This window comes from Corvus moneduloides, chromosome 4 (genome assembly GCF_009650955.1).
Source record: "Corvus moneduloides isolate bCorMon1 chromosome 4, bCorMon1.pri, whole genome shotgun sequence".
Taxonomy (NCBI): Eukaryota; Metazoa; Chordata; class Aves; order Passeriformes; family Corvidae; genus Corvus; species Corvus moneduloides.
Genome location: NC_045479.1, coordinates 6,503,065 through 6,526,816, shown reverse-complemented (window position 1 = coordinate 6,526,816; position 23,752 = coordinate 6,503,065). Strand labels below are relative to the sequence as shown.

General features: G+C 49.8%; 1 protein-coding gene across 1 annotated transcript in view; it reads left to right on the top strand.

Annotated features, from left to right (window-relative positions):
• Positions 1 to 23,752, top strand: part of B4GALNT3 (beta-1,4-N-acetyl-galactosaminyltransferase 3) — a 64,735-nt gene that overhangs the window by 30,554 nt on the left and 10,429 nt on the right. Inside the window, exons 2-13 of the mRNA XM_032105184.1 lie at positions 9,421 to 9,524; positions 10,206 to 10,283; positions 16,857 to 16,952; positions 17,505 to 17,595; positions 18,441 to 18,541; positions 18,914 to 18,981; positions 19,504 to 19,582; positions 20,013 to 20,079; positions 21,795 to 21,938; positions 22,338 to 22,447; positions 22,917 to 23,017; positions 23,645 to 23,721. Coding sequence (XP_031961075.1) covers positions 9,421 to 9,524; positions 10,206 to 10,283; positions 16,857 to 16,952; positions 17,505 to 17,595; positions 18,441 to 18,541; positions 18,914 to 18,981; positions 19,504 to 19,582; positions 20,013 to 20,079; positions 21,795 to 21,938; positions 22,338 to 22,447; positions 22,917 to 23,017; positions 23,645 to 23,721 — 1,116 coding nt within the window. The remainder of the gene's footprint in view (positions 1 to 9,420; positions 9,525 to 10,205; positions 10,284 to 16,856; positions 16,953 to 17,504; positions 17,596 to 18,440; positions 18,542 to 18,913; positions 18,982 to 19,503; positions 19,583 to 20,012; positions 20,080 to 21,794; positions 21,939 to 22,337; positions 22,448 to 22,916; positions 23,018 to 23,644; positions 23,722 to 23,752) is intronic.

The following is a 23,752-nucleotide window of genomic DNA, read 5'->3' as shown; positions in this document are numbered from 1 at the left end:
GCAAGTTTAGATTAGCTATTAGGAAGAAATTCTTTATTGTGAGGGTGGTGAGACACTGCTACAGTCTGCCCAGAGAAGTTGCGGATGCCCCATCCCTGGAAGTGTTCGAGACCAGGTTGGATGGGGCCCTGAGCAGCTTGGTCTCGTGGAAGGTGTCCCTGTCCATAGCAGAGGGGTGGGAACTGAATGATGTTGAAGGTCCCTTTCAGCACAAATCATTCAGTGATACCTAAGTCTGAACTAGAAGTTGTAGTTTCGGATCTTGACTCACAATTGTGGAGGTAAACTTGTACACAGGGATTGCACCCAGGTTCCTGAAATTCTTGGGAGTAGTTTTAGAGCCCCATCCAAACCCCAGTAACGTTATTAGAAGAGCTTCATCTGACTCAAAGTGCAATCATCAGATTGTTTCTAATGTGGCATACCTAGAGAGCAGTACCAAAGCAGTACCTCAGTCACCGCACTGCCAGTTCCTCTTTGTTATGTTAGAAGACTTGTTACATTGTTCTGGGTTTGATGTTCATCAGTATTCCTGCTTCTGGTTCCTCCTCAGCAGAGCTGTTGGAGAGCTGCTGTGCTGTCCCACAGGCAGAGGGGCCTCTGTCTTCAGGGCTTTGTTTGATGTCAGAGCAGGGTGTCCCATGCAGAGCCACGGGCAGAATGGTCCTTCTGCTGTCCCCAAGAACACAGGCAATTGAAAGTAATTTAAACAAACCATAAGGTACTTGTGGGGTGGCCTGCAGGAGAGTTGGCTTCCTTGCCTTGAGGTCAGGTCAATCCTACCTGCACCATTTCTGGCAGGTATTTGTCCAGCCCCTTCTTTATTTTCCTCTGTCCAGAATCACGTCCATAGTCTGCCTCCAGGCACCACTGAAGCTGAAAGTGTGGGGCAGTAATTTTGTTGCAATGCTCGCAGAGACCCTGGAAACGATGCATTTCAGCAGGAGGTGACTTCAGGGGGAGAAAATGGCTACAGCAGCTTTGAGCAAAATGGCAAGTAGAAATGGCAAGTGACTGTAAGCAAGGTGTGGGGGTTTTTCTCACGGAAGCAGTGAATGGCATTTTCTACGGCACAAAGTTCCACAGAACTTGACTGAAAATCAAGCTGCAAGAAAATATTTTGGGAATGCTGCATCTACATGGAAGTGGCAAGCTATTGAGCCTCAGGAAAGTCCTCACCCAAGATAAAAAATAATGCATTATCTATGTTTGGTAAAGCAGTAGCAAATGTTGACTTGAAGGTCTATTGCTTAGTAGATGTTCAGCTTCACATCCTAGACAGCTCCTGTATGTAAAAAAAAAAAAAAAAGCCTTGGAAAGCTCTTTGGGCAGTCTGTGTGCTGCAGTGTTTGGATCCGTTGAGAAAAATGCACTTACCAAAGCTTTCTGAAAGCCTTGTGGATGACCTTGTTGAGCTCTCTTGGCCAGTCCTGTTGCAGAAAGAAAAACAGATGGCAAAGACTGCTGAGCATAAAATTGCCATTTTCTTTCTTTATTTTTGTATGTACCTCCCCATGCTCAGGGGAGGCAAGCTGCCTACATATGTTACTTCTTATTAACTGCGTTTATTCAGATCCCGTGGACATCAAAGCAGCAGATCTGTTGGTGGTTGAAAGCATTTAGAAACATGCATCTCTTTGCAAAGTAAGTCCTCACTGCAGTACATGTGAATAAAAGCAAGCAGGAAGCCTGCCAGGTCCGAGTGCAGTGCCTGTGATCTGTTGCACTGAGGCACTGATAAATGGAGGCAAGCTTCAGCTTTTAATAACTTGTTACCTCAGTGGAACAGGCCTTTGTTGCCTCTCCTGCCTGTAAGGGCACGGCTTCACCAGTGCCCCCAGATGACGGGGAGAGTGCCAGGAATACCACTTGCAGTAATCAAAAACAGGTGGAACATCTGCTTTTCATGCTAGTCACCTTGAGGTTTAGGTAGGAATTTTCTAAGTTGTTACTATTATTTGTATTGAAAACAAAATACAGCAGACAGCAGAGTGTGAGTCAGCAGTTGAGGATGTGGTCACTGGGAGTGAACTGGTAGAAACCCATGCAAGTGTTCCAGGATTAAAGGTATTTTTGAAACAAAAATAATGCCTAATGTTACAGTTCACCATCAAAGTAGCAAATTATTTTTACCTTAGAAGCAGGAATCAAAAAACCAGGAAAAATCAAAACCTAGCCTTGTATACAAACACCTGGCTCTGTGTTCCTCTCACAACCTGCTGCTTTTTCCAAGTGCTCCAACTACTGAAGTTTGAGCAAGGCAAATCTCACACCAGTAAATGCTTTGATGCAAATCCCATATTTTAAAGATAATGACTGGCAAAAGGCTGGTTTGGTAAGAGTGATTCCATGGTGAGAGCTACTCAAAATACCCTTACTCTTGGTATGCCTGGAAGCAGCCCTCTTTGACACTGGCCGTAGCTGCTTTGAGAGTTTTATAGCAGTGCATGAAGACTGTAAAAACAGAGAGACTGCTCTTCGTGGCAATATTGTACAGAGAGGCAGACACAGAGGCAGCCCGTGTGCAGCACAGCGTCTCAGGCACAAGCACACCATAATTGCAGCACAATTGCCATGCCTTCTGTAAATTAGAGAGTGGAACTTGCCAGCAGTTAAGGATTTTAACTGCACAGCTATCATGGCCATAATGCTGAAAATGTATTTTACGATTTAAAAGCTTCTATATGTGTTTTATGTGGTTTCAGATGGCCCATGGAATACTACAAGGGGGTAGCAGACTAGATAGCATTTCTCCCTGCTTTGCTGCAGAAGTTAGCAGTGCCAAAATAATGTGCTTTTATCTTATGCTGCTGAAAGCAGCAGTAGGTGCTCTTCTGCTCAGTCTTCATTTGAGCCACTGTTTCTTCCTTCCCCTGAAAAACAAAGTGCTCTGCTCTTCCCCCTTCTGCAGTCTAATCCTTGAGGACTCCTCAGTGCAGTTTGGCAGAGGAGAGGAAGGTGTGGAGGGATTAACTGCATGACTGAAGACATGAGGATGGGCAGGAGAGGACGCAGGGCTCTTGTTGGCAGCAGTTGCCTCAGGCAGGAGGCTCTGACTGCCCAGCCAAAGCAGGGCCTCTGTGGCTGGGCTCCTCGGCTGGCTGCTGGTCACAGCCACCCTCCCATGCTGGCATGAACTCCTGAACCTCCTGTGCCTTCAGCGTGGCAAGTGAAGACAGGCAAGGGTTTGCAATTGTTTTGCTCCAGTACATTCTGGGTTGAAACAGAGGCATTTCTGGAGCTGGCATAGGAGCTCATGAGGCTCCATAATTTTGAAGGATAATGCAGCAACATGATGATCTTTCTCACTCAGATCCAGCACTGCATCTGCATGTGTGCATATCCTCACTGAGCTTTCAGACAGCAGGCAACATTTGCTAGATAATCTTTTGGCATGGCTGGCTTTAGTGATTTAACTAGGGCAATGGAAAATTTTAGTGACAGAAGCAAGATTTTAATTATATTTTCCACAAAACCGGTTGGTGCCCCAGCCATTGCTTATCAGTTCCTCCTTGCTGCATGAAACACATTTCCTATACTGCTGTGGGGAACAGCAGCAAGGTATTAAACTGTGGGTGAGTCTGGCAGTGAGACTGCTTTAGTGCCCTGGATAGTTAATGTCTGCTTATTTTCTTCTCCTTCCCAAGTGCAATGCTCTGCCTTTTCCTCCGTCATACTCCAAGTACTTTTAATGTTCTGCAGCTTATTGTCAGTGTGCAAAGCCATTCACAGAGCAGTGAATCAGAGTTGCACCTGGAGGAAGAATGGGGTAATTTATTCCTGCGCACAAGGTTCCTAACTTGAGATTTGTCCCTGGAGGAGGTCAGCAATCTTATTTGTGGGTTCTGCACTAACCAGAAATGCAAAGGTTTGCAGGGCTCCTTCTGTAGCACTGGGTTTCATGCTCCTTGAATCCTTTTAACTGCAGGAGTATTGTTCCAATCTTGACCTGAGGACAAGGAGTTCACTCTTTTCTGTCTATCCTTTTAATTGACTTAAACAAGTAATCAAAGAGACTCTCTTGGCCTGGCCCTACCCTTGAATGGGAGTTTTTTGGCAGTTTCTCTGACCCTGTCTGTGATTCATGGCTTGACCCAACTCGCCCTTATGTCCAGAAACTGCTGTCCCTTTTCACTGTATCCTTCACCCACATCTCTGTTTCTAGAAGGTCAGTTTACACCTCATCTTCATGATTTTTGCACTCGGTGTTGTGGGGCTGCGTTGGTGTGTGTGCTAGGCCAGGAGATGGGTGTTGCTTCCCCTGCAGAGCGGCACCAGCAGTAGGGTTTGCTCTGGTCAGGGTGTGTGAAATGCATGTCAAACTCTCTAAATACCTTCTTGTGTTCAGTATCAAGCAGCCTTCCCCAGCATCTTTTGGACTAGTATGTTTGCAAGGCACCTAGTGGTAGTGTCTGGGGGTATTGGGTATTGCACCTGCATACCTGTTCAGCCAGGAATAACACTGGGAGAGACCTCAAATTGTGCTGAAGTCCCATGGAATAACAGTAAGTTGAAAATAATCAGGATAAGAGGAGAAATAAGACCATCCAAGAGAGGGTTAAAATATCAAGCCATGTTGAGGCGTCTGTGGATGCTGGGGGTAATGGAGAACAAAACCCTGCTTCATTCCTGCCAGTTTCTTTCTTGCCCTATCCTTGCAACAAAAAGAGGAGGAGAAGGCTCTCAGATAAGAAGGAAAATGCTTTTGTGCAAAACAGCCTGTGGACCTGCTCTTTCATGAGGCTGCTGAGTGAAATCATTTAGCAGGGTTACAAAAGGGTTGGCTAGCATGTGGGTGTTAATAGCATTTCCAGCTATGTAAGCAGCAGTAACAAGGGCAGAGTAATCAAATCTCATCTTTCAGAGGGGAAGTTGATCACCTGAGTGGGTCTGGGATTTCCCCTTGCACGATTGCCAGGTATCTCCACAGGCTAATTGAAATGTCGAGTGCTGTCTGGGGCCAGGGGCATGGCAGTGGCAGGCTGGATCTAATCTCTGAACACACAGAGCAGCTCTGGTCACACTCCTGCCCCGAGGCCTGATAGCTCCCTGGGTACTGCTGTCTCTTATCTCTGGCTGCGGCTTTCTGCTTTTTTCATTTTTATTTTTTTTCCTCTTGAACTGGGCTTCAAGTGCATTGCTGTGGCAGAGTTTTTACTGTTGGGTGAGAGCTCTCCATCTCCACTCACAGCTTCCTTCGCTGACTTTTAACCCAAGAGTAGTAAAAAGCATGGCTGAGAAGAGGCAGCTGTGGCCCTTGTGCCTGACCAGACCCTAGGCAAGACTCATCTCCATCTTAGTTTCTCTTGGTACAGCTTTTTTGTCTCTTAATGTTTGATTCACTTGATCTGTGGGCCACTGGCTCCAGACTGGCTGCCTCTGGTGGGGGTTTCTGCTGTAGGATGCAGCATCTGTTTTGGCCTCCTCTTCAGCTTCTTTGCCTTTTCTTTGTATTCACCCGCCTCTTTTTCCCAGTAGGAAGCTCAGGTCCTGAAGGCTTCCCATCTTGAATCCAGAGGAGCAGCTGAGGGTCAGCCCTGCTGGGCATTTGGGTCCTCAGCAGGCATCTGCCAGCCAGCCTGGTGGGAGCAGGGAGAAAAAGGACCACTTTTGTCTGAACAAGAACCACCTTCATGTTTTTGGGCAGTGGCTGATCTCTGTGAGACTGGAACCTTGGACCACTGGGGTGCAAAAGTAGAAAGAAAGATGGGCCTCTGCTTGTAGAGAGGAGATCAGACTGATGCCAAGGAGGGAGGAGTACGTGGCAGCAAGGCTGGCTGCTGCTTCTGGCAAGCTGTGCCTGTGTCAGTGTTGCCTTCCTTGGAGGTGTTTGAGGTGAAAAAATAGCCTTGGAAAACAACTGGTGTGCTTGGGGAAGTGATGGGAAATGCTCAGGAAGTGATACCCAGAAGGGAGAAAGGCAAGGAGCTGGCTGGTGCATCTGTCTGACAGGCTAATGCAGCAATGCCTGGCCCAGCATCTTCCCCTGGCTTTGGGACAGGCTCTTCCCAAGCCTTTGATTTCTGCCTTCATGGGTTTTTTGCCTTTGCCCATCCTAGCCAGAGCCGGTTTTGTAGAGGGACTGGAGCAAAACCATCAAAGCTAATAGTTCTGGCATTCCTTCTTAGTAACACTGAAGTGTTTGCTGAGGTAATTTAGTTCTTGACTCCTGCTTTTTCCAGGCGTAGGCTTGTTGACTTTAAGTAGCCATCAAGAGAGTGCTCGAGCTGGTGAGCACTGCTCATGGAGAGCTTGAGGACAGGCTGAACCTGTGGTAGATCAGCTCACTCAGGTGCTCCTGAGACAGGGCAGTGGATGTGGCCTCAGGGCTCCACTCTCCAGCTGTCACACAGGAGTGGAGACCTGCAAGGCCATGTCTTGAATCCTGTGACATGTGCTGTGGAGAAAACCTTGGTGAGCAGTTGGCCTTGGGAGGTGTTCTGACTGCAGGAAGCTGCAGGAGATCTGTCTTTTCTGTAGTTTCCTCCCTTTAGTGAGGAAAGCATGGGGAAAACCAGGTCCTTCTCCAAGGGTGTCCTGTGGAGACCCCCAGGGAAAAGCCAATCTTTTCAGAAGGAACTGGAGTGCCAAGAACTTTCTCTAAGGGGAGTGTTGATCCTATTTTATTCTGAAAATCATTTCCTACCACACTGAGGAATTGGCTTGCCAAAGTGCAAATTACCCAGCAAGGAAATCACTGCCTCCAGATTAATTCGTAGCTCCTTTGTCTGTTCTGTGCTTGGCTGATGTGTTAGGTAAATATTTGTACAACACAGAGAATTGCCTCCCTTTCTTCTCTTTTCCAAGGGTCAAAGAAATGTCAGCCTTTGGCACTTCTGTGCAGCCAGGCTTCTGTGTTTGTGGGGAGGCAGGCTCCGTGCCAGCCATGGAACAGCCAGAGTGGCTGCCTGTGGTGGCCAGCACCCTTCCCAGCAGAGGCAGCTTACTGATGCTTCGTCCTGAGCTTATTCCACGGGGCAGTGAAGTGCTGAGTTTAACAATGAAGCCAAATAACCTCTCCCTTCTGCACAAAAGAAAATGACCTGCTTCTCTTGGTGTCCTCCCTCAGTGAATCTCCAGGGGTGAACTGACTTCTATTGCCTTTTTTTCCCCCCCTGATTTTCTTGGTTTCTCTCTAGCCAGCTGGGCTTCAGTGATCCTTGTGGCTCCCTTGCAAGTCAGGATATTCTATGATTCTGTGATACTGGGTGTATTCTCTGAAAAAAAAGCCTGTTGTCCTCTCCCACTATTATAAGGAGCCCTCTAAGTAGCAAGTGCTGAACTTCACATGAACTACAAAGTCTGTTTCAGCCCCATTCCAAGTGGGGCCATGTGTCCAGTTGCAGGACACTCACAAATAGTGGTTTCTGCCTCATTGCTCTGAACAAGGGGGAAACTCACCAGTTACGTGTAAAATTATGTAAAGACAAAGGAATTTCTCCTTTTTTCCCATGACAGTCAGTCTCTGAAGCACAAGTTGTGCTTAGCTGCATTAATCAGTAGATTACTCACCCAGTGTCTGAGAAATCTTCTGCAGAAGACAAATACTGACCTTGATATTTTTAGTCATAAACTTAAACGATTAGCTTCAAATCAGAATCTGGGGGTGAGAAGATCTCAGTCAGAAATTTGTGACTGTTCAGTACCTAACAGGGCCTGAATGAAACCCACACATCCAAGCCAACACCCACATCAGGAAAGCAGGACACCCTAGTTGCCTCTGAGCCTTGTCTCTCACTTCAATCTCTGACTGCTTTCATATTCCCCACATTTCTTGCACTTTCTTTTTGTTAACTGCCCCCTTTGATCAGCACACCAGAGGAGGCAGCTTCAACATCTTCACTTTCTGCTCACCTCTGTCAGACCCTGTGGGACCCAGATTCAGGAGCAAGTGGAGACAGAGGTTTTCAACCCTATTTGTAGTTACAATAATGGGCCAAGAGCTTAGCGCAGCCAGGGAGGGGGATCTGGCAAAGGGCTGTCTGTGAATTCTAGTTCCTGGGGTGGTTTGGGGTTTGCCTTGGCCTCTGTGTAGCCCAGAGATGTTTGGGGGATGATCTAAGCCATGTGGCTTGTAAAAGCCCCCTCCAAAGCAAACGGATGGAGCATGCTCCTGCCTAAGGCACAGCGGGTCTCCCGTGCTGCTGGTTGGGTGGGCACGGTGCAGGTAGGTGGGTTGGGTGAAGGTGGCTGTGCTGGCTATGAAACAGCAGGTGTTTCCCCAGCAGTGGGCTGTTTGTCCCCCTCAGAGCACGTTCCTGCCGCCTCTGGCTGTAGGAATAGTGTAGAAGGCTCAGACCATTCACCTGAACGCTCAGACCTGAAGCTGTCGGGGTGGTTCCCTGTATATACCAAGGCAGCCAGTTTCTGTGGGCCTCCTAGAGCTTTGGGGAGGAGCTTTTTCCAGTTTTAAAGAAAAGGGGGAGAGAGCCTGGCTCTGCTCTCTGGTGTGTGGGTGCTGAGCTGGGCTGCTACCAGCCTGGCAGAAGCCGGGGCTGGTGGAGGTTTTGGCACTTGCCCCTCAGGCTGGAGCTGTCGTGCGGCGTGGGCACAGCACCGAGCTGCTGGCAGGCTGGTTAGTTGCTGATTAAGTGCCAAAATGTTTATCAGATCTGAAAACCACAGAGTGTGAGGCGCTGTAGCACTGCTGGGAGGTCTGAGCTCCGCTCACCAGCACTGCCTCATTAGTGACAGGGACAGCAGGCACGGGGAGCTACAAGGTTCTGCTGCACCTGCTCGTCTTTGTCCCTCCTACGCCTGGGAGGTCACTAAAGCTTTGGAAGGAAATCAGAATTGATCCTGACTTCTGGATTGAGCAGAATGAGAGGGGGAGGGAATTTCAGATGAAGTTGCTTTGAACCTGGAAGGTGACTTCACTTGAATAGCAATGTCCTTGGCTGCATCACTGCCAATATTTCAGGTGTTGCAGATGAGTGTCCATAATTTCCTTCAAGAAAATATTAGCTTTTTATTGTGAAAATAGGTGCATATAAGAATAATATGCTTTTGATGGTTAAATTAATTAGTAATCTAGTTATTGTCTTGTTTTTCTTTAGCACTGCTAATTGATAAAAATTGATGTTCTTTAGTTTGACCACTGGGATTATCTGAGTAATCTAAAAGAAGTTCCCAGTCCTGTGGTGGTTAATGAAATCTCTGACATATATTTTAGAACTATGATGAATCTTCAATTTATGTATTAAATTAATAAGAAGGAGGGAAGAGCTTTTAAGGAAGATAAAGGCAATTTTTCTCTCTGTGCCAGTCTGCCAACTCCAAGCAACATAAACAACTCCTGGTCTCCACTGGACCATTCCAGACTGTTAGAGGTCTCTCAGCCTTGTAAAGACTAGTTTATTCTGGTGACTGCTGTACTTTTTTTACCCTGTTCCCTGACACCTTTCTGTTTCCTCTGCACAGGATACGAAAGCTGGAGGGAGCTTGCTAAGGTTCTGTCAGACACCAGTGTCCCAGGTGGGGACACAAGCCTTCAGCTTGACTACCCACAGAAGCTGGGACACCAGGTGAGGAGGCTCGGGCTGCCTTCTGAGCATGCAGAAGGGCAGCCCTTCCTTTCTGCTGCTGGCCCCAAGAGACAGCTCTCTCTTCTCACAGGAAAGAGAGCTCGCCACAGGGCAAGCTCTGAGCTGACTCACAGCTACGTGAACGGACAATGGCTCCGCTGTAGTCAATTAAGTTATTTTAGGTGTGCTGAGCTGCTGCGGTGGGACGAAGCTGGCTGGGTTTGTGGCACAGGAAGGCAAGATGGAAGCAGAAGTGAAAGATCAGGAGAGAGTTTGTTGCTCTCCAGTGAGGCACATCTCAATACTGTTGACTGAAGGCAGTGATGGAAGACGATTGCTTGGACATTTTTGAACCACAGATGGGGGGAAAAAAAACCCCAGAGAATGACCTAAGTTTTAACTCTGTGCTAACACACAGTTACAGAATACTGACATCCTTTTCCCTCAGTAGTTCACCGTGGAAATGTGCTGTCAAAAAAGCCAGGGAGCATTTTCATCCTGCTATGTCCATGATAACTGGCCTGTCCTTTGGAAGGGGAGCTTGAGAACTTGTTTTATTTTCTTAATTGTTCTTACGACCAGGTTCGAGCCCTCTTGTAGAGCTTGTATAGAACTATCTTGTACTTGTCACTGCCATGTCATTTATCAGGTTATTTTGACTTTTCTCTACCTGTATTTCAGATCCAAGAGCTGCAAAGAGGTGGGAGGAATAAATCAAATGGTGCAGCTGTGGACAACCCTGTCCCATGGATGCCAGAGGTGGGTGCCTTTCTCCATCATTTTGTGTGAGGGGGGCATAGCTGGAGGCCTGTACAGCAAAAATGAAAGGCAGGGACGTCTGCCTGGAAATTAATTCATTTTGCTAGAAGTCCATTCCCTATCACCTTCTCCCTGCTTAATGACATTTCCAGACCTGACTAATCATCTGGAAAGACTGGAGTGTCCAGATTCGAGATGATTTGGTGTCTCAAGGCTCCGAGCACCCACCCGCAATTCCCTGAGAGCAGGCAGCCCACTGCCTTCCTGAAAAGTGAAGTTTATTCAGGGCTAGGGTGTGTAGGGCCAAGCATCCAACAAGCAAATACATGACTGTGGCACACAGAAGTGCCACACTCTGCTCTTGCTCTGGCTTTCACTGTCCAACCCCTGCGTGTCATACGTGGAGATTTCTCCACTTCAGTGGCACTTCCATGAACAGGGACCCTCTCTGGTGACCCTTGCAGACTGGGGTAAACACTCCCTTTGTTTCCTTCATGCCTCGATTATTCTTTCCTCCCCTGTTCCCTTATCTCATCATTCCTCTTCAGATAAGGGAGCAATGCAGCCTGCTTGTAATGAGAGGGACACCAGCCAGGGGGCATTTAGTTAATGGAGCCAGCTCACTAAATTCCTCAAGGTGATTAGAGACCTGCACAAATTAAAGGGCCTCTGTGACTCCCGCTGGGAGGGAGCAGGCTGCTGGGCCTGCACTCAGCACTTCAGATCTCACTGGTGATGGAGGGAGCGTGTGTCCATCCAGCCAGAGCAAGGAGCAGCTCAGGTCCCTGCAGCAGGAAGCAGCCAGCACCAGCCACCCTCCAGTGCCCAGAAGCAGAGCAGACCATTGATCTGTTCTGCATCAGAGCGTGGGCTCTGGTGTGCTGGGCACAGCTGGAGCCTGGGGCCTTCCTCCAGCTGCAGGGCTGTGCAGGCAGGTGCAGGCAGGGCTGCCTCCCAGGGGAGCAGCTGCTGGCCAGGAGCCAGCGGGATGTCAAGGGCTGCTGCTGTGCCCAGCGATGACACCAAGCATTTGCTGCTCCCCTCTCCCATGGCACTGGGCGATACAGGCTCTGCGTGGCATCCCCCAGCTTCCCTGAGGCTGTGCCCTGTGTCACTGATCCCCTCCCTAGAGATTTCTCAGAGCTCTGGAAAGTGGCCACCTGTGGTGTGGGATGAGCCTTTACCGGGTTAGAGTGCAGCTGGTGGGGTGCACACTGTGGCCTGGACACTTTTCTCTTTGGCCTTATAAGGCAAAATTTCCTGCCCTTGCTGCAGCACTGTGTGTACTCAGAGGGTCAGCAGAGTCCCCCTGACTGCAGACAGAGACCAGTGGTTCACCAGTACCAGCTGCAGGAGGTGGAGAGGGATCATGGGCACGGCTCTGGATAGAGCTGCTTGCTGTCCTCCTAACCACTGACTGAAATTTCTCCCAGCCTGGGGATTAAGTTTTTCTGTGACTCTGCCCAAATTAATTACCCAGGATTTATAATCCCATTGTGCCCTTCCCACAGCATCTCTAATAACTTAATTGCAGCCTTATTCCTGGGGCAAGGGACACCTGGTTGCCTCCCACAGGTCAAGGAGCTGGGCTTTGTTTGAATAGAGAGGCATATTCCTGACAATCATAAATAATTAACAGAGTTTCAGGGTGAGCTGGCAGCCAGCATTGCCAAAAAAAGGACAGGTTTCCATTTTCCTCTCTCAGTTTCAGGATATGAGATAGGCAGCTTAAGTCTTCAGCCTTGGATAATGTGGTAGGAAAGTGTGCTCACTGGAAATCCCTAACTGAAGTTTTGCTCTGGCATCTAGGGGAAAGCAGGGTTCAGCCTCGCTCCTGGTTCCTCAAGGTGCCTGGGCATATGATGGTCCCTATCCTTACTGTCACTTCCAGGCACCAGAGCAAAGTCTTCCAGCTCCCAACATCACCCACTGCCTCCTCAGGCTGGAGAGGTGTGGGGTGTTTTGTTTCATTAATTCAGAAAGGTGCCTGGCCATCATCAGGGTGAACCTGCCCTGTGGGCTGTGAGTGTTAACCATTTGACAGTGTTCTAGGTGTGGGGAGGACTTTCAGGAAAGTGACTGGTTAGCCAGACTGTTCTCATTCACCTCTGCAAAAGCACCTGCTCAGCTCTGAGACGAGAAAGGTCTGGGCAGTGCTGGGGTGCATTTAAAATGTCCTTTCCTCCTTCACGTCTGCGCAGCCTCAGGAGTTCCTTCTCTCTGAAGGGAGGTGTGTGGGATGTCCAGGAGCACAGCCCCTTGCAGGCAGCACCTGCACAGTTGCACAGCTGCTGCACGAAAGCAAAGGATTGTGCTGGAGTGTTGTCCTGCTACTAAACCTGCCTGAAGAGGAAGCATCCTTTCCTGAGAGGACTGAAAGACAGAGCTGTTGCTGCTCTGCTGATGTCCCTTCCCTGTCTACTCGTGCCCACCCAGACAGGGGGGCTGTGTTGCTAACTTGTCTTGATGGATTCCCACAAGTGCCCAGCACAGCAGAGCGTGCAGCCAAGCCCAGCTGCTGGCTGCTGAATGTCACCCAGTCAGGGGAGCTGGGCCAGGCAGGAGGAGGGGCCGCAGCCACTCCGAGGAGACAGAAGAGTCTTACAAACTCAGGAGTTTCTGGTTGGCAGCACAATGTCGCCTTTCTTCCCTGGCTCAGGCCCTCTCTGTGCCCTGTTTATCATTCTGTGGACTGCGTGCAGCTACGCAGCTGATTTGCCTCTGTGGTGCCAAAGCCACCGGGGATTAAATTAGGAAAGCCTTCTCTTCTCCATCCTGCTCCAGTTACAGGGCAGGAGGTTGTGTCTCTGCTGCTGCAATCCTCTCAGCTTTGTTGCTTGCCCAGATCTTTCTTCCCTGGCCTCCTTGCTCAGCAGGAGCCCCTGGGTGTGTGGTGCCACCCCCCAGATAGTTTTGACATGAGAGGGTTTGGGCTAGGAAGAGTTCTGGGCTCTGTGTTCCTGCTCCTCCTCTACGGTCAGTTTTTGTAGCAGGGGCTGATAATCTAACATTTCTCACTGGAAGGAAGCGGAAATACCAAAGTCTTTTACTGCAGCGCCAGGGCTGCAGGCAGACATTACTGCAGCCTGGGAGGGTCAGCACCGGGGTCAGACCAGCCACAGCCCTGGAGGGGCATGGCTGCATCAGTGCCAAGGCAAGGGCCTGGCCCAGCTGTCCCCTCCCTGCACTTGTAAGGGTTCAGCTCCCCCTCGCCGGGACCGTGCTGTCGCTGTGCTCAGGAGGGGACAGCCTGCCCGGCCCTCCCTGGGGTGAAGAACCCCGGTGCTGTGCTGCAGGGCACACTCACACTGTGCTGACTGTGCCCGTGGGGTGTGACCTGTGCCCGTTCTGGGTCTGAGCTGGGATCGTGCACTGCTGCTATTACAGCAGGGTGATAAGCAACTGAGAAGAGGTGTTGGGACAGGGAGAAACCTCAGGGGCAGGAGGAGCCCTCTAAATGGGAAGCCACAGATCACATAAAACCAGCTCTCATTGGAAGCTCAGACTCATGGCTTCTATACCTGGTTCTGGCCAAATCAGTCTATCCAGAATTTTCAAAGCAGATGTTTTTAAGTGGAGAAGGGGAACTTGTCACTTGCTAGGTCCTAAATTTCCAGCCCTTTACAAAACAGGGCCAGGTAGTTCCAAGCTGGGAAGTCAAACGTAGCAACCATGTTTTAGAATCACATTCTAAGAACCGTGTTTTAGAAAATCCGTTGACATTTCTGTGTGCATGAACTGGGAATGGTGGCGATGTTGATCTATAACTGCAATCTGCAAAAGCCCCAAGCAGGAGATTTTTCCGGCATGTTCCATGAGAGGATACTCATATAGCAAACAGAGGAATTTCTCAGCTGCCTGTAATGGGCGGCCATGAATTGAGTTGGAGGGACAGAGGTGATAGAGTTTCAAAACAGCTGCTACACTGATGACTCGTGGGAGTCTAAAATTAAAGCTCAGCTCAGTTTTCAGTCCCAAAGCAGCACTTTGGGCAGCCAGCACTTATCTGTCAATAATGTTCTTTTTTTCCCTGTAAGAGGAAACAGAAAGTAAGTTAAGCTGCTGCAACTCAGGATAAAATCTGTTGATTTAGAAAAGATTTTAAAATTGCATGCAAGAAGTATTTATTATTTACCAGTTAATTATTTCTAGTAGCTGTGAGTGCAGGAAAGCAAAGTGATCTCATTAACTCCTGCCAGAATCTCCTCTCTGGAGGCTTTGTAAAGACTTTTGTAGGAGGCAGGAGTGTTGGGCTAGAAATCTCGGGAACTACCTCTTTACGTATTGATAGTACACCTAGTACAGTGGTGTCTGCCTTATTTTTTAGTAGGCTGCCCTCTCCCTAATACTGCCAAACTGTGCAGTAAAGTGTTGTATTGCAGGGGGACTGGTCCAAGTTCTACTCTGCAAACATTTGAGCAAGTCTAGCCAGTCTTTTGGGGTTTGCCCCATAAATATCTGGTTTTGCGTTTGGGCTGCCCCGTGTCAAAGCCAGGCCAGCTCCATTGCAGTCCCGAGCTTTGGGAGCATCCCCTGGGTCTGTCTGTGGAAGGAGTGGGTTGCAGTGCCAGCTTGTCCACAGCGTGGGAGTGTTGTGCTGCGTTTCACAGCGCTCTGAGCCTGCTGCCTGCAGTGTGCAGAAAGGAAAGGAAAACCTGCATTACTTGTGGGTAGCAGCAGGCTTCCATAGGACTCAGTTTCTGGCAGTGACTCCGTGGGAGCCCAGCCTGTTCCTCTCACTTCATGTTCCACAAGAAACAGCAGTTGTCATTATTTGATTTGGCTGAGAAAAGCAGTGTAAGACCCTTGGGTGTGAACCTGGATTTGGCCAAGGGGCACGGGACTGCACAGCAATTAAATTGCAATTCAGTGTCATGCTCGCAGAGATTTGTGTCGCAAGTTCCTGCAGAGTCCCGGGTTTCTCTGGGCTGCATCCATCACCCTGAGCCCTCCATCTGTCTCCACTCTGATCCTGTGCATTGCTCTGAGGAATTACATCCCTTTTGTCTCGCTGCTTTTGCTCTTGTCTGGTGGGCAGCATCCAGGCTGAGGGATGTCAGCAGAGGAGGGAAGAGGAGGAGATGTTACTGGGGGGCATCGTGGGCTTGCAGACATCCATCAAGCCCTGGCACTGAGGACACCAGTGAGAGAGGGCTGACGAGAGCCCACTCCAGAATCGCAGTGGTTGTGAATGTGCTTTGCCTGGCACACAGAAATGGTTTTCGCATGCACGACTAAAGTCCACAGCTCGCAAGGAGCATTCCTGGTGCAGAGCCAAATCTGCTTCACGGCCTTCCTTCAAGCCACAGTTCATTTCAAAACACATCCCCAACCCACCATCCTGGCAAAAATAACTCAGTGGAGAAGTTTCTCTGCCAGGAGTGCACAGAGAGGCTGGACCCTCCTCCACCGAGCTGCTTCAGGCCTGCTAGAGTCTCTCCAGTGAAAACTAGGAATTTGCTGCCATCTGTAGACATTTGGGTGCTGTTCAGGCCGTTTCCCCAGCCCTGCTCCCACAGCCCTTATATAGGCAAGGCAGCCACAGCAAAACCGCCACAGTCCCAAGGCAACCTATTCCTTTCCTCAGCATTTTGCCATCTAAGGTAGCTTGTACTGTCTCCAGCTTATTTATTCCTCACTGTTGGATGCCAGTCCTGCAAGGAGGGTTTCAGCATCTAGCTCCACTGGTTGCAGGCAGAAACTGGACTTTGTTGGGGGGCAGACAGTGATTCCCTTCTGAAAGGCTCTGACAAAAATAAAGTCTGTCCTTTGAGGAGTGTGTTGCTGAAGTCCCACGGTGGCCAGCAAGCTTTTCCCAGCCCGGCTGTGCTCCAGGTCTCAGCTGGACACCGACAGCCTCTCCTGACAGGGCTGGCTGCATAGCGGGGACCGGACTCACACTGCACACCCTCCTGTGCTGCGCGGGGTGGAACCCCCACTTCCCTCAGTGTTTCTGTGTCTCTGCAGGCACATGGAGGCCATGCTGCCCACTGACCTGCCTGTGCTGCTGCTCCCCGCCCTGCCAGGCCTCCATCACCCCGTCCCCACCGTCCTCTGTGAGCTTTACCTCTGAGACATACTTTGAGAAGGTGATCTGCCATCTCCCCTCCCTAGGGCGTCCCCTCTTCCTCAGGTCAGGAAAACAGCCCTGAGATGGTGAGGGAGTCCAAAACACCTTCTTGCAGAATGTAAGATGTTACATCATGGGGAGCTATTGCCACCCTGCAGCGTGTTCCACACCACGGCCTCGGAGCACGGCCCTCTGGTCAAACACCTCCTTGATGGAGCAACTCCCAGCCGTGTAACTGAGATGTCCCAAGCATTAGCACAGTTCCCTGGTGCTGTTCAGTCGTGTGGGCCAACCCCACACCCTCAGCAGATGAGAAGCATCTGGACCTGGACACCATGGGCTCTGGACCCATGTCTGCTGCAGACCAGTCCATCGTAGCAGAGGAATTTTCTTTCACTCTCCCAAGCGCTCCAGTACCGGGGCCCTGGCCAAGGCTGTCAGAGCAGGGGAAGGACGCAGGACATGGATGCAACAATTCATGGTGCCCCACTTCTGCCTTCTAGTTCCAGGGCCAGGCCAACCTGCACGTGTTTGAGGACTGGTGTGGCAGCTCCATTGAGCAGCTCAGGAGAAACCTCCACTTCCCCCTCTTCCCTCACGTGAGTAAGACCATGACATGCAGTGTCCCGCACTGCCCAGCTCAGCTTCCCAGGTGGATCACCCATGCTCCCTTCACATTCTGTCCCTATCTCGCTCTGTCCTGCTGTTTGTTCAAATCCACCACCTCCTTCTCAACCATCTGCTCCGTCCTCCTGCTGAGGGAGCAGGAAGCTTTCACGAGGGTTCAAGTGTGGCAGCTCCTCTGCTGCACAGGGGAGGGTCATTTCACGTATACTGGCCTGCCAGGGCTCAGACACAGGCTGAAGGAGCCCTGTATTTGGTGCTCTCCTTCCAAGTGGCTAGGGAATGCCATGGCCTGTCCCCACCATCTCAATGGCATCCCCCACGTAGCTCTTCCCTCCACAGCAGCACCTGCTCCACCTCATTTCTTATTTGCTTTGCTCTTTTCCTCTGCCTCCATCACATCCTGTACCCCACCCAGAGAAAACCTCGTACTTCCCTCTGCCCACCTGTCCCACGGTTTTTGATTCTCCCCTTGTTCCTGTCACATCTAAAATTATTTTTATAATTTTTTTCTTCTTCCACTTCAGACAAGAACTATGCTGAAGAAGTTGGCTGTGTCCCCAAAATGGACCAACTATGGTCTCCGGATATTTGGCTACCTGCATCCTTTCACCGATGGTGAGGGTTCTGAGTGCCTCTTGTCACCTTCCCCTCCTTCCCCTCCTGGTGCTGCACCACTGGTGCCCTCATCCTGGCAAGCCCAACACCAGGTCCCTCGTGTGGGTGGCGTGCGTGACTGGCCGTGGCCTTGGCGTGGCTGGAAACACATCTGCCTGCCTCCCTTGTAGGGTGGAGAGGAAAAGCACAGAAGCAAGCAGATGGGAAGTGCTAGATAAGTAACAATGCTGTTGTGAATGCACAGCCCCATGGCGTGTATGTGGGCACGAACAAACCCCGAGCTTTTCCTCCCTCCCTCGCATGGCCAGGACTGTACATGACATCACTGATGTCCCTGCTGCTCCCATGAATGCCAGCTGACAGCAGCTGGCATCTGTATCCCCAGCTGCATGCCTCTGCCCGGAGCAGCCTCTGGCACTCGCCCTCTGTCACGGGCCCTTGCCTGCAGCTGCCATCCCCGTGACCCTGGACAGAGAGTGAGCCTCAAGCGCCTCTGTCTCCCTCTGTGGCTCCATGTGCACATGCCTCCATCCAAACAAATTTGCTCTGGAAACAAAAGGGGTGTCAGGGAGACTTAGCATAGACTCGTTAGCGTTCTGGGTTAGGTGTCAGGTGAAGCCAGTGCAGGAGGGGCAGTGAACCAGTGACATCTGTAAAGTTTGTTTTCAGTCACAGCAGAGTTAAGAGAATTCAGAGAGGGTCAAAGGAGGGAAGGTGATAATATCAAAAGGGAAGGTGTGGTCTCACCAGGAAAAAGAGCAAAGATCCCATTTTAGAGGAGCAGGATCTGTTCTGTGCACAAGCCCTTACCCAAAGCCCTACTTACTCCCTCCATCTCTCGACAGGGGAGTTTCAGTTTGCCATTGCTGCGGATGACAATGCTGAGTTCTGGCTGAGTCCAGATGAAAAGCCCTCTGGTCTCCAGCTGCTGGCCAGTGTAGGCAAGGTACAGTGCATGCTGCACGGCTTCTCCCATCGAGGCTGTAGTGTTTCTGTGGGAACAGAGACCTTCCTGACTCACTGCTTCCCTGGACTTCCCAAGTTTCTTTCCCTGCCCAACTGCAGAGAATGTCAGCGCAGATGCCAGATGGGTATGACATGTGATACCTTAAGCCACTTACCTCTTGGTAGTGCTCTTGGGAGTCCCTTGTTCACAATTAAGGGACTTCAATCTGTCCACAGGTGGTGGATTTCACAGATGACTTACCAGGAGGAATTGGAGGGAAGAGGGAGCTCAATTTTCCCTTTTTATCACTGTCAGTGCAGTAACAAGGGAAGAAACTCATCTTAACTAGAGCCATCTTCTGTCTCTTCACAGACAGGGAAGGAGTGGACCGCACCAGGAGAGTTTGGGAAATTTCACAGCCAGAAGTCAAACATGGTGAGGTGAGCGAGCAAAGTCCCTCAGTCTCAGCCACCTCTGCACATGACCAGGAAATCACAAGGACAAGGGAAAAGCACCCAGGCTTGTCCTGAAGAATTTAGCAATACAGAGAAAGGGGTTACTCTGGGGTATTGCTGAACGTTTGCTGATTTATTGCAGGAATGCAACACTGAATTTTTCTTCCCTGGAGCAATCAGTCACCAGTACATCCATACTCCCCTGTATGAACTATATCCCGAGCTTCCTGCCTTGGAACTGGCCAGGTTTCCCAGAGGCCAAAACCCAGCAGCTGACACTGAGAGGGAGTTATTCAGAATTAACTGAGAAGGGTCTGGAGTGCTCCAGGTGCACAAGTGAAGCTACCTATCTCAGTGTCAGGATCTGGATTTTCTTGGCAGCGCTAACCTTGCTTACCCTGAGAATTAGGTTGTTTCATGGGTGTGGTTGCTCTCCACTCATTGTCTGCTGACAAGCTAAGAAATGTTCCTTTATGCTTCTAGTGACAGACACCTTGTTCTTCACAGACTGTCAGCGGCAGGCAGGTACTATTTTGAGGTGCTGCACAAGCAAGATGACAGAGGAACGGACCATGTGGAAGTAGCAGTGAGTCTGTGGAAATGGTGGTCCTGTATGTGTGTCCCCACAGAGCTCGGGAATTATGTTTGTAACCATTTCCCTCCTTCCCCAGGCCACAGCTCCTCATTCCATGAGAGGTAGCTAATCCCTTCCAGAGCCCTTACCTACTTCTGTGTGGGGTAGTCCTGGCTATGTGTCAAGACCCCTTCCTCTGCTTGCTTGGGATAGATCTGCCTTCTCTGGAGTCTATTACAGCTTTTTGTCCTTTCCTGTTGTGGATGTGTCCTGGGGGATCTCAGCTCATTCCCAGTGTTTTGCTGCTGGGTCAATTCGGTCCTAGTAGGGAGGAAGAGGAAGCTGCGAGCCCACATGGTGAAAAACATCTTCTGTGTGTTCCTTTCGTTCAGGCTTGGTTAACTCCATAAGCACTTCATTTTAATGTGTTTCTCTGTTCCAGTGGAGGCTGAATGACCCAGAAGCGAAGTTCAAAGTCATTGACTCCCAATATCTCTCCCTTTTTGCTAGTAAGTATCTTCATCACAAGTTTTCCCAAGCACCTCCCCATTCTTCCTAAATGTATCAGCATCCAGTGTTTCACCGTGAATCATTGTCTAGCCAGGCATATACCAGGCATACACATCATTAGGAGAAAAAGGTGGAGACAGTTCAGGGGAAAGACTTCTGGACAAGGGTGTGAGTCATTATTAAACACAGGAGAATCGGAAGTAAGGTTGGAACATTATTTCAGGGGAGTCTAGAGGTAGAGAGGAGAGTCTCTGAAGGTGAGGAGTGTTCTAGATTGAGAGTAACACAGGATGGAGTTTGCTTGCTGCGAGCCGGGGGAAGGTGAGTCCCATGACATGGGAGCTGTGGGGGTGCGCTGCCAGCTGGTCACAACCAGGGAGAAGGGGCTGCTCTGGCGCTTCAGGAGACCTCACTCTGGATCCTGAACACAGCAGGATACACTGTCTGTGCTGGGGGATGCTGCTTTCTCTGTACCAGCCTCTCGTCCCTTCGAGTTGGTGCTGGATTGCTGCAGACACATCAGTCCAGTCCCTCCTCTTTTGTCAACCCTTCTTAGCACATCAAGTGATGGCATTATCAGTTAAGAAGCTCCTTAGTCCTGTTTACCCTTACCTAGGTTTGTCAGCATCAGCTTCCTCTGCCAGCATTCCCCCTTTCCATATCTACTGCTGTTGCCTTCCAACATTTCTGGGCTTTTTTCCATACCAGCCCTTGAGTGCAGGGAAGACTCCCTGATGTAATGGAGACATCTGTTTGCTGTGTCTTGGATCGCAACCTGCTGCTGTATTTTCTGAAACCTGCCATTTGGCCAGGACTAGGCTTTCCATTAGGTCTTCCATCTTCATTCTTTTTCCATCTGCTCTTTTCTTCTTCTTAATTCCCTGTAGAATAGAAGACTGACATCCCAGAAGATCCCTTCGTGATTAGGTACAGTGCTGCAGTCACGTTTTTATCTGTCACCTTCTGCCCATAGTTTTTCCCTCTTTCATATTAGCCTTTGGCAGTATCACATGACATCCCATTCTTTCTGGGGTCCCATGTAGTTCAGTACCCAAAAGTTGCACACCAGTGCCCTTGGCAGGATATTGCTTTTCCCTCATGGATATTTATTCCATTCCCCTCATTTTAGAGTAAGATCCATGGAGACATGAAATCCTGTGACAGCAGCACCCACGGAAAAATGTAACCACTACCCAGTCTGGAGTTTGAGCTTCCTGTTGCTCTTGGCTTACTGTGGGGCTTCATTCCCTCTCTGGAGTAACATCCTCCTCAGTAACTGAAGCTCTTGCCCCAAGGTCCTGATCCTTTTCCAGCACAGGCAAAAGCTTTGCTCCTCAGGTTTCTCCTCCCATTCACCTTTCTTTATCTCCTTTGAAAAGAAACTTAATCCTAATAATACAGAGGTGTCCAGTAGTTCCTGCCAGCATGGGGCCTATTCAGCACACCACTGCTGGTGTGTCCAAGGCAGGAGGTCATTTTCCTGCACTGCTCATCACTCTGTGTGTTTGCCTTCAGTGACAGCCACGTTCCCACCCCACAGCTTCTGTATCTCCAGCTTTCTGTGTCAGAGCCTTTCCTTTGCCTCTGCCAGAGACAGCATTAGTGCCACGGATGCAATGCCATTTGGCAAGGGCTGACAATGGAGAGAGGTGCTTTTTGGGACAAGGGACAAATTAGCCCTTCTGTCCCCTTGTGTTGTGTCTCTGGTTTCTAGATGAGACGCTCTTGAAGATGGATGAGGTTGGGCACATCCCGCAGACGCTGGCCAGTGGCAGGAGCCGGCCTGCTGATGGCGCCGGCAGCAGGGCACACCCCGCTGACATGTTGAAGCCTGACCCCCGGGACACTCTTTATGAAGGTAAGACTTGCAAAGCAGCTGAGGAGGTAACTGCAGCCTGTGCAGGAGCACAGCTGGGAAGGATTGTCCTCCCACACCGCAGTTATCTGGGCCATGCTTTTTTATCCCTGGTGCAGAAGAGAGGGGCAGCGACAGTATCGGTCACTGTAGGAGAGAAAGCACAGACTAAAGCCAGCTCCTCTTTCTTGGTATGCAGCTCACACAACATCCCCAAGCACGTTTTTGTGTAAGCATCTTAAAGGAATGTAAAGAGTTGAGCTGTGCAAGAAAGTTTGTTTAATCTGTTTTTTACTATTTCAGATGGATAAATAGAACCCGGGGACAGAAGTGGCTAAGCTGGTGCGTGGGTTGCAGCAGGGCTCCTCCTGCAGCTCTTGCCTGTGTGTTCCTTCTCCGCAGTGCCTCTGCTCAGCAAGTCCCGTGTGCGCCGGGCCCTGCCAGACTGCCCGTACAAGCCCAGCTACCTGGTGAATGGATTTCCTCTGCAGCGCTACCAGGGGCTCCAGTTCGTAAGTTGGGTTTCTTAATCGGGTGCTTGCCCAGGAATACACGAGGAGGAAGGAGAGAGATCCCATTTGCCATGGGGCCTGAGCTTGCCTTCACAGGGAGTCTCACAGTGGCTGAGGATTTCGTTCTCCATGGGGGGACTGTACTATGTGTGGATTACTAAAGTCCTCTCTTCAGGAGGACTTGCCCACCTCTCTCCCACTTAGTTCTCACTCTGTTGTAGGACTTAGGCTCACAGTTAGAGGGGTGGACAGACGCTGAGAGAGAGAGGAAAAGGCACATCCATACATGTATCCTAGCATGCTTCTTTCTGTTTTCAGTTCTCACAGCCTGCTACTGGAGAGGCAGAGAGTGAGCAACTCCTGCTCCCTCTAAAAAGGGCTGGTTACTCTGAAACTACATCTGGGTCACCTTGTGACTGATGTCTGGCATTTATGAGGGTTTTACTTTGTCTTTCTCCCTTCTTCCCAGGTTCATTTATCCTTTGTTTACCCAAATGATTACAGCCGTCTGAGCCACATGGAGAAAGACAACAAATGTTTCTACCAGGAAAACCCTTATTATTTGGAAAGGTAGGATGCTGTGAATGTGGGTTTAGCAGGGTGGGGAGGAGCTTGAAGGCTGGAATTGGTGTGGAATTTCATGTTCACTTCTGTAGAATTTTCTTAATTCTTAAAAGATCCCCTAAGTCTTGCAAAACATTAAAGCATTTATAGTTTCTTTTGATGACTTAAGTGAAAATATGTTTAGGTCTCAAGTGGAAACTACCAGTGCTTTTCTTGCACTGTTAACCCAGTAGCTGAGTCAGAGCATGTTTGCATCAGGGAGTGTATTCCCAGCAAGCTTGGCCTGCCAGTGGCTGAAGCCTTCTGATAGCTGACACAGTGAAAGCCAAACCATGCTCACTACCAGGCCTCTCTCTGGGGGAAGAAATGCATGTCACTCATCCTCACTGGTGCCCAAATCCCAGTGGTGGCCCCACAAGGGAACTGCCACTTGCATGCTCCCTCCCTGCAACAGTCAGACACCTTGTGCAAGGACTCCCACCCATTCAGGAGGACTTTTCTGCAGGTTAAGAAGGGTCACTTTCCTAGAGAAATAACTGATGATGGCCTCCCTGTGCTCAGGATCTTCTTCCTCCTTCCAGGAAAGGGCAGAGTAGCTTTCATCAAACTTGTGTTCTGCTCTTCCCTCTGCAGATTTGGATTTTACAAGTACATGAAAATGGATCGGCCAGAGAAGAGCCTGGATTCTGGAGAAAAGACAGAGCAGCCAGGTAGGGGCCCTAATGCCAGAACCCAGAGGAT